At 40.2% G+C, this 18,563-nt stretch overlaps 1 protein-coding gene across 7 annotated transcripts in view; it reads right to left on the reverse strand.

Annotated features, from left to right (window-relative positions):
• Positions 1-18,563, reverse strand: part of adgrb1a (adhesion G protein-coupled receptor B1a) — a 95,556-nt gene that overhangs the window by 64,921 nt on the left and 12,072 nt on the right. For all 7 annotated transcript variants that reach the window (XM_028975073.1, XM_028975072.1, XM_028975069.1 and 4 more), the window contains exon 2: positions 7,261-8,118. In XM_028975073.1, the coding sequence (XP_028830906.1) occupies positions 7,261-7,963 (703 nt within the window). In that variant the 5' untranslated portion in view covers positions 7,964-8,118. The remainder of the gene's footprint in view (positions 1-7,260; positions 8,119-18,563) is intronic.

Raw genomic sequence — 18,563 nt, forward strand, 5'->3', positions numbered from 1 at the left:
ATTCTCTGAATCTTTTGATGTTATGCACTGTAGATGAGGAGATCTGCAAAGCCTTTGCAATTTGACTTTGAAGAACACCTCTGCAACCTCTGAAACTCAGCACCTCTAAGACATCCCTTTAATAACTAATCATGTTACAGACCTGATATCAATTAACTTAATCAGTTGATAGATGTTCTCCCAGCTGAATTTTTTTAAAACTTTCTTGCTTTTACAGCCATTTGGTTGCCCCTGAGGCAACTTTTTACGAACCTTTAGCAGGCATCTAATTTTAAATGAAGTACAACAGTTTCCCAGTTTGTCACCTGTGACTGTCAATAAGCATGGCCATCAGATTCCGATTCTGATCCCAGGCCACCTTTTGTTGCCCTTTCTCAAATGTTCCTGTCTCTGTGGGACACCAACACCTTGGCAGAAGGTGGGAAAGGCACATCAAAGTAGCAGCAGTGAGAGAGAGAGAGCGAGACAGAAAGAAAGAACCATGGGAGCAATTTGCCATCATGATAAATATTCACAGTAACCTAGTAGTCCAGAATATAGACTAAATCACTTTGAGCTACTTTAGCTTTTTCAAAAATAACAGGCCTATTAAAGGTTAATAGGTTATTGTTTTTACTTTGACCTCATGTGAACGACTCAGCAACTGTAACTGTGAATTCTTCAATACATTTGCATTGACAGCAAACAAGGAAGATTGCTTAAATTTCAACTGCTCACAAATTCATTGTATGATTATGAGAATATTATACTTTTTCAATGGAGCATTTGTCTGCATTCACAGAACTGTGCCAGAATTACTGAGGTAATTCATTACTAGCTAACTCTCTGTACTCTTCAACAAATATTTGTTTAACGAATATACTCTATATTAAAAATAAACGTACCTGAGTGAATGACAATCAGCCCTGTATGTAATTAAACATGTCTGTATATTTTTGTGTATGTTTCTTAGTAAGTATCAAGTATCCACACATCCAAAAATGTACAGTTCTGTAAAGTGGACACTAAATGCTTTTACGCAGACACACACACACACACACACACACACACACACACACACACACACACACACTTGCACTCAGTAGACCCAGGGCTGTCTTTTATTATCGCATGTAAAGTAGTGGCGGTAAAATTGCTTAATTAAAACATGAATTTTTAATCTGCCCTCAGGCCCCTAAACAGGAGCATGAGATAGTGCAGCCTACGCCTGCTGCTGAGACTGAGGGAGGGAGAGAGCCAGAAAATAAGGGAGACAGACCGAGGACATGCAGAAGGGCTGACTCTTTCAGACTTGATTTTATCCATTTTAGATAAAAATCTGTATACAGGATACACTCCCTTCAAAAACTATTAGTATTTAAGTTATAGAGTTATGTTGTACAGATTGTTATGTACACAGCACACAACACACATAATCTAATCTTATCAGTATTTGTCTGAAAGAGAGAAAGAGTAAGAAATACTCAGAGCTTTTGGCACTCGTCACATCCTAGCCTCCAATCTTACTACCTCAAAAGCAAAGCGATGGCAGATGCATTTATCTCACTTAACCAGAGTTCACCACAGAAACCTCCCAGAAGAATAGGCAAACTCAACTCCATTCAGTTCAATTCCACCATTCATTATTGCTACACACAAGGCACAATTAAGAAAGCAAGTACAAGATGTATGAGAGACACCAGAGAATGGAAAAAGTTGTATATAATGTATATGTGCATATCCCCCTATTCTCCGTTCTCATTAATCTCCTTCTTTCTTTAAGTTTCTTTCCTTGGTCCAATCCTTAATCTCTTTCCCTGCCTCTCTCACTCACTCTGTCTCGGAAATGTTGTGTTTAATCTATCAGAGTCTCTTTTTCTCTTCTGTGGGATGACTCCGCTCCTCCTGCATGCAGTTTGCCTCAGAGCTGTGGGTCAGCTTTTCAAAACACACACCCCTTCAGCATTTTAATACACACTCAGACACACAGTCATGTGCATACACAAATTAACTACTCTGTATATGCAAATATGCACACACACTTCTAGGGAAATATGAATATGAAAGCATGCCTATATGCAGGATATGAGGTAGTCAGTGTGCTCTCCAGAAATTCAACCGATCACTTCAGTGTCATCTGCGCAGTTTAGGATGATGATGTCTTCCTGGAAGGCAAAACAGTCGTGGATGACCAGGGTGTAGAGTATGGGGCTGAGGATGCAACCCTGTGGACGCCAGTATTTGTGGTGAAAAAGTGGTCACAGCTCTCTTCAGTTCCCTTCATGTAGGGGGATAGTTTCCTTGAGAATGGTTCCCTCCTTGAGAACAGTGAGGAATCATTTGTACCCCACAAGGTGAGAACTTGCATTGAGCTCCAGGTCAGTGATTTAATATTTATTCCATTTCCTGATAAATGCTCCAACCATTGATCTCTTCTCACCAAGCTGCTTGCCTATTTTAGATTGGCTAAAGTCTTGTCCCAGGCTTGTGTAGGTGTACAATATAGTCCCTGGTCCCTTAGACAGCTCTCTGGTGTTGGCAGGTGTCTTTTATACAAATAATGAGTTCAAACAGGTGTCATTAATACAGGTAACAAGTGAAGGATAGAAGAGCTTCTTAAAGAAGAAGTAACAAGCCTATGAAGGACTTGCTTCTTTGTAGGTGCTTAATTTTCCACACCATATAAAAAATCTTTTTTAAAAATCAAACAATTTTCTTTACATTCTGTCTCTCTCAGTTGAAGTGTACCTATTTTTAAAATTACAGACCTCTTTCATCTTTTTAAGTAGGACTTTTTTGCCGCATTGGATGTTCCAACTACACAAACTATAAATTTTTTTTTGTGTCTTGAATGTGTAATAAAACCTTACATTCAACAAACTGTCCAGATTTTGATTTACAAGTTATACCTGTCTCCTCTACAATGGCCCACAGGATCCATTAATCCTCTGCCATGCCTTCTCTCTGTCTCTCATGCTGCAGCCACCGACTTGTCAGTGGCATTTGGCACTTCAGGTCTTGAGGTACAGAAAAATGGATTACAAAATACATATGGTTTTAAACAAGTGAAAAACTGTGAAGACTAAAAGCACAATAAAAATGATTGTTTCTCTAATCAGAGTAAAAAACAACAAAGTGACAGAATTTTGTGCTTTTGTGTAGCCAGCAGAGGTGTAAAGTAATGAATTACATTTACTCACTGGTCAAACAGAGGGTCAATAACCAGCCAATCACAGGTCAAACAGCCGGTCAAATAACAGCCAATCAAAAAAAGGACTACACAATAGCCAATCAGAAAAAAGCAGTATTGTCTCTGGACAAAATGCAAAATCCGGGAATTCTTCATGTTATTCTGATAAGCAACTTGTCATGAAATCTTCCAAAAACGCTGTTGACCCCAACAATAAGCTCCATGCATCACTTCAAGCGCAGAGTATGTCATCTTTCACTTTTCTTTCACATTTCACTTTTGTTTTAATTTGTTATAACAAATTCACAATTTGTTTGACACAATAGGCAACACAGAGAATGTTAATTATTAGATGTTTAATGCTGAGTACCTGTAGCCTAAACTGCAGCCTGATCGCATGTGGTAGTACAGTGCATCTGGAAAGTATTCCCAGTGCATCAGTTTTCCACATTTGTTATATTACAGCTTTATTCAAAAATTGATTAAATGCATTTTTTTCTTCAGACTCTACACACAACAGCCAGCTCCTTGTTAGTATAGTGGTGAGTATCCCCGCCTGTCACGCGGGGGACCGGGGTTCGATTCCCCGATGGGGAGGCGATGCTCTTGTGTTTTGAGGCAGTGGTGGCCTAGCGGTTAAGGAAGCGGCCCCATAATCAGAAGGTTGCCAGTTCGAATCCTGATCCACCAAGGAGCCACTGAGGTGCCACTGAGCAAAGCACCGTCCCCACACACTGCTCCCCGGGCGCCTGTCATGGCTGCCCACTGCGCACTCAGGGTGATGGGTTAAATGCAGAGGAAAAATTTCACTATGTGCACTGTGTGCTGTGCTGCTCTGTATCACATGTGACAATCACTTCACTTCACAACACCCAACACACAAATGATAACATGAAAAAAAAAAGTTTACCTAAGGTTTTGGCAAATGTATTAAAAAATAAATAAATAAACTGACAAAGCGCATATATTCACAGCATTTGGCAGCAATTACAGCCTCAAGTCTTTTAAAACCGCCACAAGCTTGTCACACTGTCAACGTGCGAATTCAGGGACGCACTTGCAGACATACTTTGCGCTGTACAAGTAGTCACGGGGAGTGGACTCTGGAGGAGCTGGGGAAGATGACCAGAGGCGCTTGGTCTGTGAGAGGGAGGCAGTAGGTGAGTGGGAGTGGGAGTGCAGCAGAGGACGTGCTGCAACGTGGCGGTAGGGGAGCTCTGGCTCCGTAGGAAGTAGCGGGGAAGGAGGCGAGGGGAGGAGGCTGGGGTGGACCAGGGCCAAGGAGAACAGGAAGACGGCTGGCTTGAAGACGGTCCGGGAGAGTGGGTTGGATGGGAGGGCGTCTTAGGTGGTACAGGTGGACTAAGGCTAAGGTCGTGGTCAAAAGGCAGGATCAATCAGGCATTTAAAAACAAGGCTAGAGTCTCTGGCCACCTGACTTTTACATTGGGCGCTGTCCGCTCTCACGTCCGCTTCCGGGTTGCTGTCTCCCTGGCTGATCTTGCTACCTCTGGTGGGCTGGAGGTGGTACGTTGGCCATGACACACACCTATGCTTGGCCAGATTGGCCCATTCCTCTTTGCAGGTTTTCATCTAGGATGTCTCTGTACAATGCTGCAGTCATCTTTCCCTGGCTAGTCTTCAAGTTCCAGCAGCTGAAATCTATCCCCACAGCATGATGCTGCCACAATCATGCTTCACTGTAGGGATGGTATTGGCCTGGTGATGAGCATTGCCTGGTTTCCTCTAAATGTGACACCTGGCATTCATACCAAAGTACAGAGTTTTGTTTCTAATGGTCTGAGACCCCAGGAAACTCCAGGCAGGCTCCCACGTGCCCTTTACTGAGGAGTGGCTTCCGTCTGGCCAATCTCATACAGGACTGATTGGAGGATTTCTGCAGACATAGTTGTCCATAGTTGTCCAACTCCAACTAAGCGGCAGAAACAACTCAAGGATGATCAGGGGAATCAGGATGCAACTACGCTAAATGTTGAGTTTCATGGCAAAGGCTGTGAATAGTTATGTACATGTGCTCTCTCAGTTTTTTATTTTTAATAAATTTGTCAGAACCTGAAACTTTTTTTCACTTTGTCATTTCAGGGTGTTTTGTGTAGAATGCTAAAGGAAAAATGAATTTAATCCATTTTGGAATAAGGTTGCAACATAACAAACTATAGAAAACATGATGCACTGTATGTGCTTTTAAGTGAAAGTGAAGTGATTGTCATGCAGTGAAACACTGCAGCACAGCACATGCTGCACACAACAAAATGTGTCCTGTGTTTTTAACCCATCACCCTTAGTGAGCAGTGGGCAGCCATGACAGACCCCCGGGGAGCAGTATGTGGGGACAGTGATTTTGCTCAGTGGCACCTTGGTGGCTCGGGATTCGAACCAGCAACCTTCAGATTACGGGAAAGCTTCCTTAACCACTAGGCCACCACTCGCAAATTGAACAAGAGTTTTACAGTCTAATACTGTAGTATTCTGTGGGGCAGAATGTAAGCAGTCAGTGTGCTCATTTGTCAGTAAAGACAACTGATAAATTTATGTTTGTTACAGAAAGAACAAAAAGTACAGTTTTTTAATAGGGAATTCTTGAACATTTTCACAGTTCTGGATACGTTGGTTTTGCTTTATTTATTTATTTATTTGAGTTGAACCATAAAATTCAGAATTTGATGACCAGCTGTGCTTAAAAATGTTTTATGGGGTGGTCTGAACATAGTTTGCACATTATACCGCCTAAATGTGGAATACAAACAACTAGTACTATATTGGATTTATGACTAGTTCTTTTACATTTACATAATTTATCAAACACCCTTATCTGGAGCAACTTACATGGACAGTTGCCCTGGAGCAACTTAGGGTTAAGTGTCCTGCTCAGGGACACAGTGGTAGTAACCTATGTCTTCGGGTTCATAGGCGAATATGTTACCCACTAGGCTACTACCACCACAACTAGTCCTTTTTTACATCAAGTAATTGAAAGTAACTAAGTAACTTTTACTTAAAATAAATTTTAAATTCTGTAATTTTTATATGGCTACTTTTACTTGAGTAGAATTTAAGCAAAATAAATAAAAATACTTTTTTTCAGTACTCTTTCCACCTCTGGTAGCCAAATGTATTGTGTTTTGAGAACATTTGTTTGTTGATAAGAGGTTAAGAAACCCATTTCATATTAAAGCATGTTAAATAACGACGATTATGCATAGCTCATTGGATAGTTTTATGAGCTCTAAGTTTAGTATGAACTGTATACTGTCATTGTGGCCTCAGACTGCTTTGAGTATAACATGTTCTATTGTTTTTAATAAAATAATATTGCCACCTCAAAACGTGTGTAATTTATATTTGTAATTTATACAAGGTCGGGAGATATACAAAATTAGATATTTTATTTAATTTGACAAAAAACAGCATCCCCTCCCCCCAAAACGTGAGACGGCTTGAGTTACAAACCCACATCCCTCCTCAGAGAGACGAACTGTAGGGCAGAAACCAACAGCACCTAGCTCTCCATGTCGTAATGGCTGCTATGATATCCTCTGTCACCGAATGAAAAAGCTTTCAGAAAGCAGCTCACATATCCTCCTCTGATCTTTGCAACCCACAGAGGGCCGATTCACATGGCGCCACATTGTCAAGGTCAGAAAGGCTGTAAAGATCAGCTGAAATTTAAAACACCACCCTTTTTCATATATTTGCCAAGTTTTTGTTTCAGCCATTTTGATGATGTTTCAACCACACTTTATCACACACGCACATAGATATTTAATCATATACAACATCTTTTAAAAGCAGGATTTTTTAAATGAAAGGGTAATTTGTGGGGTAGTCCTTTTTAAACAGCATCACCATTACCAACATGTGAGAATAATAATTAATAAAGTCAATCCCTCCAGTAGAGAACGAATAATGGAGAATCTGTGACAAATGGAAAATCTGTGACATGCTGAGCTGAGTTTATAATCTGATTGTTAACCTTCATGACAGCCCAGTCCAACGGCTTTTCAACAATTAGCCAAATTATCTAATGAGCTTGTTACATGACTCAGAAGATTATGTGACCATCAACTCACCATTTTTGTATAGTTTGTGTGGTTCATCCTTCTCACTGGGTATGCAATTCTCCAGATACACATCCCCATGGTAGCATCCATTCATGTCCTTGACTGATGGTGTGGAGTCGTAGCACTGGCATGGCATCTGCATGATTCCACAGGGCTGTTTGGAGGTGCTGAAGGCCAAGCAATCCTCCAACCACTGGCACAGTATGAGACACACTGCCATGCTTGGGTTTCTCTTACCCGCCACCAGGTATTCCACCTTAAAATCCCCTTCCCCATCTCCAGGATGGGCCACTTCTTTGTTAAGGACCTTTCTTATCTGCAGGAATTGTTTCCCAGCCTCCAGGAAGGCTATTTTGGATGTAGAGTCACAAAGTCGCAACACCTCATCAAAGCTCACTGTGCCCAGGTAGGTGCGAGTGCTCTCCAGGAAAGAATCAAACTGCATGGTCCGGACCTGTCCTGGTACACAGTTCTCCACTGGCTTGGTCACTTTGACAAAAATGGTGTAGCGTCGTGGATCTGGGTTCTGTAGCGTCCATGAGCAAGGCATGCTAGGAAACACTGAGGATGACAAGAAGAACCCAAGGAAGCGACTCTGCACCAGCGTGGAGCAAATTTCTGACTCTGGACCTGAAGGAGCAGACTGACCTGGTACAACAACGAGGAGAACCATCAGAACCAGGCATTGGGTTCTGAACATCATGTTGAACATGGAGGAGGTAACAGTAAAATGGTAACTTCTCAGGAGAATGGTGGGGGGGTGTTGACAGAAGTCTTGTAGATTGTCTGATTAGAAGACAATCAGGTTCATTGAGTATGACAGCAGGCCATGCCAATATCAGATGCTCTTCCACTCCTCAGCTGAATCTGTTAAATTAAATCAGAGGGAAGTTGCCAAATTAATAAAGGTGTGTGACCAAAACATCAAAAACACATCAGCTGCAAGTGCTGACATAAAGCTAAAAACACAGTAAGACAGTAACAGACATACACAATGCACTCAGCATTCCGGATAAATTCCGTAAATGTAAATGTAAACAGCAAGTGAAGTCAAAAATGTAATGCCAAACGTTGGTTTTCTCATCTGTGAGTTTGGTTTGAAAACAATGTGTAGAAAATGGCACTGACAAAACCATTTGATTATGTGGCATTCTGTCTTCCATTATAAAGACTGGTTGTAGTGGGTAAAACACTCGCCTATGAACCAGTTTCTTCCAGTATTTTTTCAAGCAATGGCTCCTTGTTACCTTTATGATTTGAAATACAAAGTACAGGGTGGGCCATTTATATGGATAAACCTTAATAAAATGGGAATGGTTGGTGACATTGAACACATTTTATAAGTGGTCAGAAACTTGTAAATGAAAGAATAAAGTTACGTTAAAACCAAGCATACCATTGTTCTTGTGAAATTACCAATAAATTTGATGTGTCACATGACCCTCTTCCTTTTGAAAAAAAAAAAAAGTTGGATCCAATGGCCGATCCAATGGTCACCACCCATCTTGAAAAGTTTGCCCCCTCACATATACTAATGTGCCACAAACAGGACGTTAATATCACCAACCATTCCCATTTTATTAAGGTGTATCCATATAAATCCTGTAGTTTTGTTGACTGGTTGATCTGCTGTGGCAACCCCTAACAAGGTCCCATATGAAGAGTACGGGTGTTAATATATAGGTTATTTGAGACAAAAAGTGACAGAACAGGTGACAACTGTTCTGCTGTTGTTCTGACAACTGTGGTGCTAATTCCCTCTTGTGTCCTGTAAAAAAACATCTGTTAATATTAATCGGTTGCTTATATTCCTCTGATTCTTCCTCTGAGTCGGCAAAACAATGATAAAATGGTGTGAACGTACTTGTTACATGAAGCAAATAAAGTTAAAGAAAAATTAATACACAATCTTAATACCACCAGTAAAATAGTTACATTTTCACTGGCTTACATGGACATCAATATTCCATTTAAAATATGACAAAAATAAAACAACATTCACCTAAAATAAAATTCACATGGTTGCACCTGAAATAATCCATTCCACGAAGAATGGAATAGTAAATACAATATTTCAAGTAGATTTCTTCAGCTACTCCCATTAGGGGTTGCCACAGCATATCAGACGATCTAGTTGCACAATCCACTATAGCTGTTTTGGCAGTCTGTCCTAATTTTAATTTTGGTCTAGTTTTTGAGTCAAGCTGTCATTCTAGTTCTCATTAGTCTTGTCATATCCCTACTCATTTTAGTCTAGTCAAGTTTCATTCAACTAAATAATTTTAGTTGCGTCTTGTCTCTTTTCCATCATGTCATAAAGGTTTCATAAATTTTGTTGCTGAAAACTAAAAATTGTCATGGCAAACAGCTTTTCACCATAAACCTTTCCTGATGCCACCATTGTTGACTTGGGACCGGGACACAGTGTTGTCAGATCCTAAATGTTGAAGTATTGCAGTTTTCTGAGAAATTCTGAGTGGAGTGCCAGATGAGTCCCTACACTAAACAGCCCAGAATATAATTAGCATGTTTCAAGAAAAGTTTTACTGTCAGTGTTTGCTACAGGTTTTAACCACCAAAACTCTTACAAAGCAAATCCCCACTTTAAGCCACAACATGCATTTATTGGCTATAAAATGATTGTACAAATACGATAATTATTGGACTTCTGGCAACGCTGGACCAGGAAATACACGGTCACGTGCATGGCTGGATTATCAACTGATTTAGCTCAACATATTCAGAACACAACCATCAGCACATCATAGGGTAGTTCACCTCTTCATGGCACATTATTCAGTACCCTTTCTACTGGAGCAAGCATCTGACTGTCAACATAAACTGAAGTGTATAGACAAATCATGCTAAAGTCTTCTTGCTAAATATTGGCATTTTAAATGAGTTGACCTTTACTGTGCCATTATATCTATCATAACCATGTAATTGGATTTGGAGGTATTGTTGCTAGTCACTGTACCATGTTATTTTGCAAGGGCACATACAGTCATTTGCCATAACACAAACCTCTTGACATTAATAATCATGAAAAGACATGACCACAATTGTCTTTTAATGCCAGTGTCATAAGGGTTGAGTCAAATAGCGTACTGATACAAATCCCTCTCTGTAAATGTCAGGTTTGAGCTCTTTACTCCATCAGTTGGACGGCTAATTTGTCCAATTATAAAGCAATTAATTATCAAAATATGAACACCTGGAGTGATTCATTATTCCAGAGCATTTGCTGCATGCCAGAATGATCAATAGCCCTAATCACTGCAAATGTCTGACGTGTGAGAAACCACAGAAGATTCAACCTAAGCAACTCTCAAATGATTCATTCATTTCCTTGACTGCATTCATTTTTCTTTGTCATAAAAACAAGAAACACAGGAGAAAAAAACATGCTAGACCAATAAAAACCATTTTCCAATTTTATTATACATTGTCATAATGTAAGCTCAGATTTCAAAGTCTATTTTTATATTGGACTTGACCACCTGTGATTAAAGCAGTGATTCTTAAAATGTGATGGTGCGCCTCACTGGTGATGACGGACAGGGCACAAGTGACATGTGGCATGCAGAACTAATGTTTAATGCTGTGTTAATGATTGACATCAAAGTCATTATCATGAAGAAACAAAGACTACACATCAATTAGCAACCTGCTCATTCACTGCAGTCAGAACCTAAAGACAGTTACAAATCAGGACCAGGAGGAACGCACTCAGTAACTGCGGTGAAATCAAATTGCTCAAAGTTCAGCTCAAAAAGTATGTCTATAGGTATCACATGATATATATAGTGAACGGAGCTAGTTATTATATATATATATATATATATATATATTAGAGGTGGTCATAGATTAATTGTCTTAATCTAGATTAATCTCACTGTAATCGTGGAATTAATCTAGATTAATCTCACTGTAATCTAAATTAATCTAGATTAATCTATATTTTAGATGAATCTACATTAATCTAGATTAATTTAGATTAAAATGGCTCATTTGAATTCTGCCGAAAGCATTCAGAATATGTGTGCTACCCAAATAATGACTAGAAGTAAGTCTTTGAGAACGGGTTTCTCAAGACAGGTGGCGCATTAGACCAGGGGCTCATCTCCTGTTTCCAAAATGCATCACAAACTGCTTGAGAAAGCTGTTCTACTATGATAATTGGTGATAAAAATAAATTATGTTCAATAAGATGTATTTGTGTTTACCAACTGTTTATTCAGTTAAATAGCTGCATCCATGTTACCACGTCACGTTTGATGTGGTCATTTCACAGTTCGACGACTCGTTCTCCCCCCTACAGTGCAATTCGGCTAGGTATACATCCGCGCTAAAATATCAAGGTGAAAGTCATCATAGTGTAGCGGTTCTTCTTCTGCGTTGTGTAACTTTTTGATTTCGTTTCTTGAACCACAAATGATGAGCTGACACCCAAGAGATTTTCTGTGCAAAGTGTATTCTGTACAAAAAGCCAGGTCGCGTCAGAACATCGCATCACACATCACGTCTTTCTGCACCTTTCTCTTAAACATACAGTATTAAAAGAACATAAAAAATATTCACAAAATAACACACATGCAAAATATTCCTAATGTGTACATAAATTAAAATGAAAGAAATAACTTTTGCACACAAACCTCACGCACCTCTCACAGCTCACGCCATGTGTCCAAGAGACCTGAACCGGGTCTCAAAAAAACAAAAAAATAAAAGTCTTTAGGAAATAAGAAACTAAAAGACACAAGAAAGAGGAAATATACTTATAAATCTAGTGTAACCATTTAACTCCGGCACAATATCTTGCGTAGTGTAGACCCAGCTCCCAACCCAACTTTGTGAATAGATTAACGGTGATATTTTTTTATCGCCCGATAAATGTCTCGCGTTAACGCAGCACGTTAACGCCGATAATGGCCCACCACTAAAATATATATATATATATATATATATAAACACCTTGTAGCCTCAGACAGAGAAGCTCACCTGAGCACATGCTGAAGATACAGCGAGTTTCAGAGCACAGCAAAGTGCTTGCTGCATTCAGTGAAAAAAAAGTAGTTAATTTCATAACTGCACACCCCTCATGATCCCACTTTACTTAATTGGCTGCCGTTTGAGACTGATTGGTCAGAGGGTTCGGATTGAAAATAGATTTGTTTTGCTGGGGCTTCTTAAATATTTTAAAACTTGGTGTGGTAAGCAATGCAAAGTGACAGTCTCATAATTCAGTCTGGCAGCACATGACCACTGTATTACAGTAACACTTAATGCAGTATAATCTAGATTTTTGTTTTTAAATTTGTGATGATGGTGGGAAAGTAAATTATTCTCTATCATATTTCAAAGGTTCTCAGGCAGTTCATGCTGTCCAGAAAACATCCACTGATGGATAAGTGTGATTATTAAGTATATTGAGGTAGTCAGCTGAAATGTTATTATTCATTATGTAGCAGAACTTAGACTTTGAACTGAAGCAAACACAGATTATAACACTGCCTTCACAGGCTTGTATATTAAACGTTATGCACAATGGGTGCATCACTTCACAAACACCGATTCACACGAACAGGACCTAACCAGAGACAGGTGTTGCAGACTTGGCTTTAAACCCTCATTAGAGTGGCCTCGGGGAGACCTGTCTCTTTCGCTCACTACACCCCCACCAAAAAGAGAGAATAATTGCATTTTATTCCACCTTGTGGGAAAAAACAATCACACATTTATACAATTATGCCTCTGTTCAACTACACTGCTTCCACTACATTCTTTTAACCTTCTTCTCTTTAACCACAGTGTTCTTCTTCATCTCATGTTGCAAATAGCCATTTCAATGTTTACCCTTGACCTTTGGTATCAGAGATTTCACAATTTAAGAGAGAGAGAGCCCACAAACTGTTTAAGATTATATGTTTTCTTGACTATTTTCCTCCCATTACATGACTTGTTTTCTTCTTTTTTTTTATTAATAAGCCACAATGATGCCTGGAGCGAACAAGGTTATGTGAGTGAAATGCTCTGCCTCCTCCAAGATAATCTGCGTTCACTTCCATCATCTCCCCCTCCCTGATGACAATATGCAGCGGAGGCCTCACAAGGCCCTCGAATTAAAGAGATAATTATCTGTCTGTGATGATGAATGTGTTTACTGTGCTAAATGCCATCCTTTGTTCCATCAACAGGGATACACTATTCCCTTAAAGCAGATATTCACACACAACAGCTATGAAGAGCATGAAACAGAAGAAAAATTAGGTAAGAGTGCACACACACATATACAGAGACACACACACTCACTCACTCACTGTGAGACAGTTCAGTGAGCTGACCTCAACAATTGTTCAGATTTTTTGTGTCACTCCAATCTTATCACCGCAGCAGAGAAGAGATAGCTCCTGCACGCATATTATCGTGAGCCATTATGCAGGAGCAAAGCTGCAGCCAATAAATTCCGGACGGAGTGTTATCCTGAAGATAGCGGAATGAGCTTTCATTGTGAGGGATTTTGCATAGTTAATGTTCTCTGCACTTCATGTGATCCTTGTCGAAGTGGCTGAATAAGTGAATAATTCTATAAAATATACTGACCTCACATGCAGCTCATGTAGACAGACATGTCAAAAAAAAAAACAACAACTTGACAAGTGTCAATATGTAAAATATGAAATTTGCATGTTTTCTATAGCAAATTAACTAGAATTAACTGGTCAGTTCAGTCTTCACATTAATAGATGGACCCCCAAAACACAAATTTAAATGTGATTAGTTGAATTCTCTCTGAACTATTAATCCAATACTCATGATGAATGACTTCCAAAAAAACTCTAAAAAATTATAAAAAATTATAAATCGGTCCTCTACATTTCATCCACCAGGCCATTTGTTTTTACATTACCTGGTGGATTCAGGTAATGACCAGTGTCTGAGTGCTGTGTCTACAATTAGCTATCACTTCGTCTGTCTCAGAACAACCTCCTAGATTCCAACCAGTCTGGCTTCAGAGCGGGTCATTCTACAGAGAAAGCCCTTCTGGCTTTTCTGGCTCAGTGGTCTGCCTTGCAGTGGGAGTGGTGGCCTAGCGGGTCAGAAAATGGACCCATAATCAGAAGGATGCCGGTTCAAATATCAAACTGTCAAGGTGCCTGAGCAAAGCATAATCCCCACATGGCTGTCCACTGCTCACCAAGGGTGATGGGTTAAATGCAGAGGACCCATTTCATTGTGTGCACCGTGTGCTGTGATGTGTATCACAATGACAATCACTTCACTTTCATTTTAACTTACACTTCTGAGAAGCTACATATATGCGGCCAGATCAGCAAAACTCTCATCGGTTCTTATTCTCCTCCAACAGCATTTGATACAGTTAACAACAACAACAAGACTCTCCTGTCCATCTTGAAGAGACTTGTAATTCGGGGGTAAGCATTGAAATGGTTTGCTTCCTACCTTGATGAGCAGCCTTACCAAGTGACTTGGAAAGGATCCATATCTACTTCATGCACACTCAACTGGTGTCCCTCAGGGCTCAGTACTTGGTCCTCTCCTTTCCTCTCTGTACATCTGCATGACCGGGAGCAACACGGAAACGTGGCGACATGACTCCTATAAATAGCCAAGATGGTCGTCATGCATTGCTCAGTCATAATTGCTGTTTCCTGCAAACAAACTCGTCCGATCCTGGTCTACAAAGTAAGGCTGTTCCAGTTATTTCTCACCTACTTGTTCCCTGCATTCTTGTCCTGCCCTGTTTTTGTCTTGTTGTTTTCACACGAACGTCAACATTCATGGATGTTGCGGCTCTCGCCAGTTCATGTTCGTAGATCAAAGCGGTGGAGATTTGCCAACTTCCTTGTGCCTCTCTGTACTGGGGTTTTTCATCTCTACCTACACCCACTCATTCACTGTTCCGACTTGTTGTCATGACAGAATGTCCCGACCAGATTTGCAGCCGACGCCACCTTGCTGAGATCCAAGGAGCCGTAGTTCCCTGTGAGGAGGCCGCCAGCCCCCTTGTCCCTGGCCAGTGTTGGCTTCATGTTCCGCAGGGTCCTGACAAGCCCAATCGTTTTTCCCGATGGTCGAGGATGCCTGCATCATGGTCCCATGTCGGGTGGCATTCAAGGTGAGGAGAAGCGACCATTCTGCAGGGTGTGCCGGAGACTGACTGGAGCAGCGGGTGCCTGTGGACAGCGGACAGAGTGTCGGTTCCTCACAGGCCTGGAGTCATCAGTGCAGGTCTACCGCCACTTGTCCATCTTGAATGCCATATCATTAGTCATTTTTCATTAGTCTCAGCTGTTCATCTTCTATCATCTTCATCTCGTCTCTACTCGCCTTGTTTCATTTTCAATTCATGTTCAGAAAGATTCTGTTTATGGACATCTTTCCTGCCTTCGTGGACTGCTTTGGGTGGCATGCCAGGAGTTTGAACTGGAGGTTCATATTTGTCCTGTGTTGTCAAGTTTCCTGATTATTCTCACCTGTATATGATTGTATAAAGCTGCCCTGTTTGTCTCGTTTGTCTGTCTGGTCCTTGTTACATGATGTTTTCCCTGTCCTGTTCATCATCTAATATGTATAACTGACATTTCATCTTGAATGGCAGCCCATCATCTAAAACTCAATCCCACCAAAACCAAATTAATATTCATTCCAGCAGATTCTTCACCACATCAGGATATTTCTATCTACCTGAACAACTCTCAGATCTCTCCTACTACAACTGCACACAACCTGGGAGTAACCAACTAGACAACCAACTCTACTTCTCGACTCACATCACCAGTCAACAGTGTAACTCCCTTCTAGCAGGTCTACCTCTGACTGCCATCCGGCCTCTACAACTAATACACAATGTAGCAGCATTACTGGTTTTTAACTTTCCCAAATTCTCCCACACCACCCCTCTGCTACGTTCCCTCCACTGGCTCCCAGTAGCTGCTCGCATTAGATTCAAAATACCGATACTGGCCTACAAAGCCAAACATGGGGTTTTACCATCCTACCTCACAGATCTTATTATACCTCGCACTGCACCTTGCACTCTCCAACCCTCCAGTACTGCTCGCCTGGTCCCTCCACCGCAGAAGACACTAATCTAAAATCTTCTCTGTCTTGGCTCCTTGGTGGTGGAATGAATTTCCCCTTGAGGTCAGAACAGCACAGTCACTGAGTATTTTTAAATGGCGAGACTAATTTGTAACTTTCTAATAGACTGACTTATGCAAAGAAAAACAACAGAGTGAATAAAATGATTGTATTCATGGTTTGAGTCCTAGTGAACCAGAACTGCCAAATGCCATAAATGTAAATGTAAATGATGCACCAGAGCAGATTGTACACATTTACAGGCAGTGATACATATGTAGTGTAGTGTACAACTAGACACAGTGTGCTAAGAATAAAATGATTTTAAAACTCAGCATTGTGTGTCATGCTGTTTCATTCACAATATTCTGTCAATCAATTAATCTCCATGTTTGATTAGATTTATCCAGTGTGAGAAGGGAGGAGAGAGGTGGAAAAAACCTCGTACAGCAAGGCTGTACGATGTAAAAAGAAAAGTTAAGCAAGAACACAAATACTGGTGTATCCTGATACTGGTCTTGCTCAGTGGAAAATCTTAAGGACATTGATCATAATTCTTGCTCATGGTAAAGCTAACAGGTTCTTCTTTGGTAATTTCATTACATTCAGTATTCCCACGTTTGTAAGTTTTGTCACTATACGTTTTCATTGCAGTTGTAATTGTAATGGTTGACATTCTAGAGCACTAATATTTCAAGGCTATATTTGATTATTTATTTAGATTATTTGATAGATAACATGGCTGTTTTCTGAAACAGCATTAAACACACAGCTAATTCAATTTATTAAGGGAACTGAATGATTACATGTGTGAAAAAAACAGCTCAAGAAGTTAATATTGTTTTCTTGCGTCTGCTCTTATCTACTGAAGGAGTCAAAGGCTCCTCCTCACACCCACTCGTGTCGCTCTTGCTCTCCTACATGCAGAAGCACAATTATCTCTCAAACTGCGGCCACGACCAGTGGTTTAGAGGGGGAGACAGACATTGGAATGTAACCTAATTGGTTTCACGCTGGCCTGGAATTTATAGCCTGGAATTTGTGGCTCTGATTATTGTTGGGTTGTATGAGCAAACTATGGAAATGGCTTTACAAACACTTTCATGGTCTATTACTGACAAAGAGATGTATTGCTCTGTTTGACAGTTAGTAGTGCCCCCTCTCCATCTCCCTTTTCATTCTACTCTGTCTCTCCTTCCAGATCTCTGGGTGACAGAGCAAATTATGTGTGTATATGTTATTATTAAAAAAAGCCTTGAATACCTCCAGATTCATTAAATGTAGTTTTTTACCATAACAAGAATAACAACAACGGCAGCAATAATAATAATAATGACACAAAAAACATCTCTTTGAAAAGTGGACTGATTTAAGGCAAGGAAAAAATACAGAAAATAGGCTGTCTGAATAAGTGTAAATGTCTGTGTGTGCATGTGTTTGTGTGCATCACATCTGAAAATTGAGCATATAGAGACTGGAGATGAAATGGCTAATCGGTCATAATTTTCCCATCATGCACTGTGAGGCATGCAAATGGAGCAACGATGGCCTCTTTCCATCATCAGGAATAATTCAGCAGATAATGAGAGCTTTGTGCCACCATAATTGGTTACATGCACAAAAAGGAGACAGGCAAATGGCACTGGAAGCTAAATCCAATTGAGCTCTATCATTTACAGAATCAAATAAACCAATCAGCCAGTGTTGATGGCACAAAACAGAGAAGCAGAGCTAGTCACTTTTGAACAAGTTCATTTAATTTTTCTACAGATGTTCTCTGTAGACTTGTTTAGATGTTAGTCATGTTAACACATGCATTTACAATATGTGTAATTTTTTTTTCTAGGAATAGAATGTGAGATTTTGCATTCTGAGAAACAGACTCCAAACCCAATGATGTTGTATAATATTCTCTGAGCTTTCTCAGGGCTACGCCCTTACTAGCATCATCACCAGACTGAGTTCCATCCACAATCCTTCACTGCTGCAGTGTGCCAGCAAGGACTGACAGACGCGGGCATCTGGTCAGAGTTGGGAAGAAAAGAAGCCAGGAAGAAATTGAAAATGACTGAGAAATGAAAGCCATGTGTCCTCACAGATCAATATAATAAAGTACAGTGTCAGTACAGATCAATCCAAAAGTCATACTGACCTTTATCTTATGGTGAAATTGTTCTACCCATGCCTGCTTCGAAATGTCAAAAGTG

Source organism: Denticeps clupeoides, chromosome 4, assembly GCF_900700375.1.
Source record: "Denticeps clupeoides chromosome 4, fDenClu1.1, whole genome shotgun sequence".
In the NCBI taxonomy this organism is placed as follows: domain Eukaryota; kingdom Metazoa; phylum Chordata; class Actinopteri; order Clupeiformes; family Denticipitidae; genus Denticeps; species Denticeps clupeoides.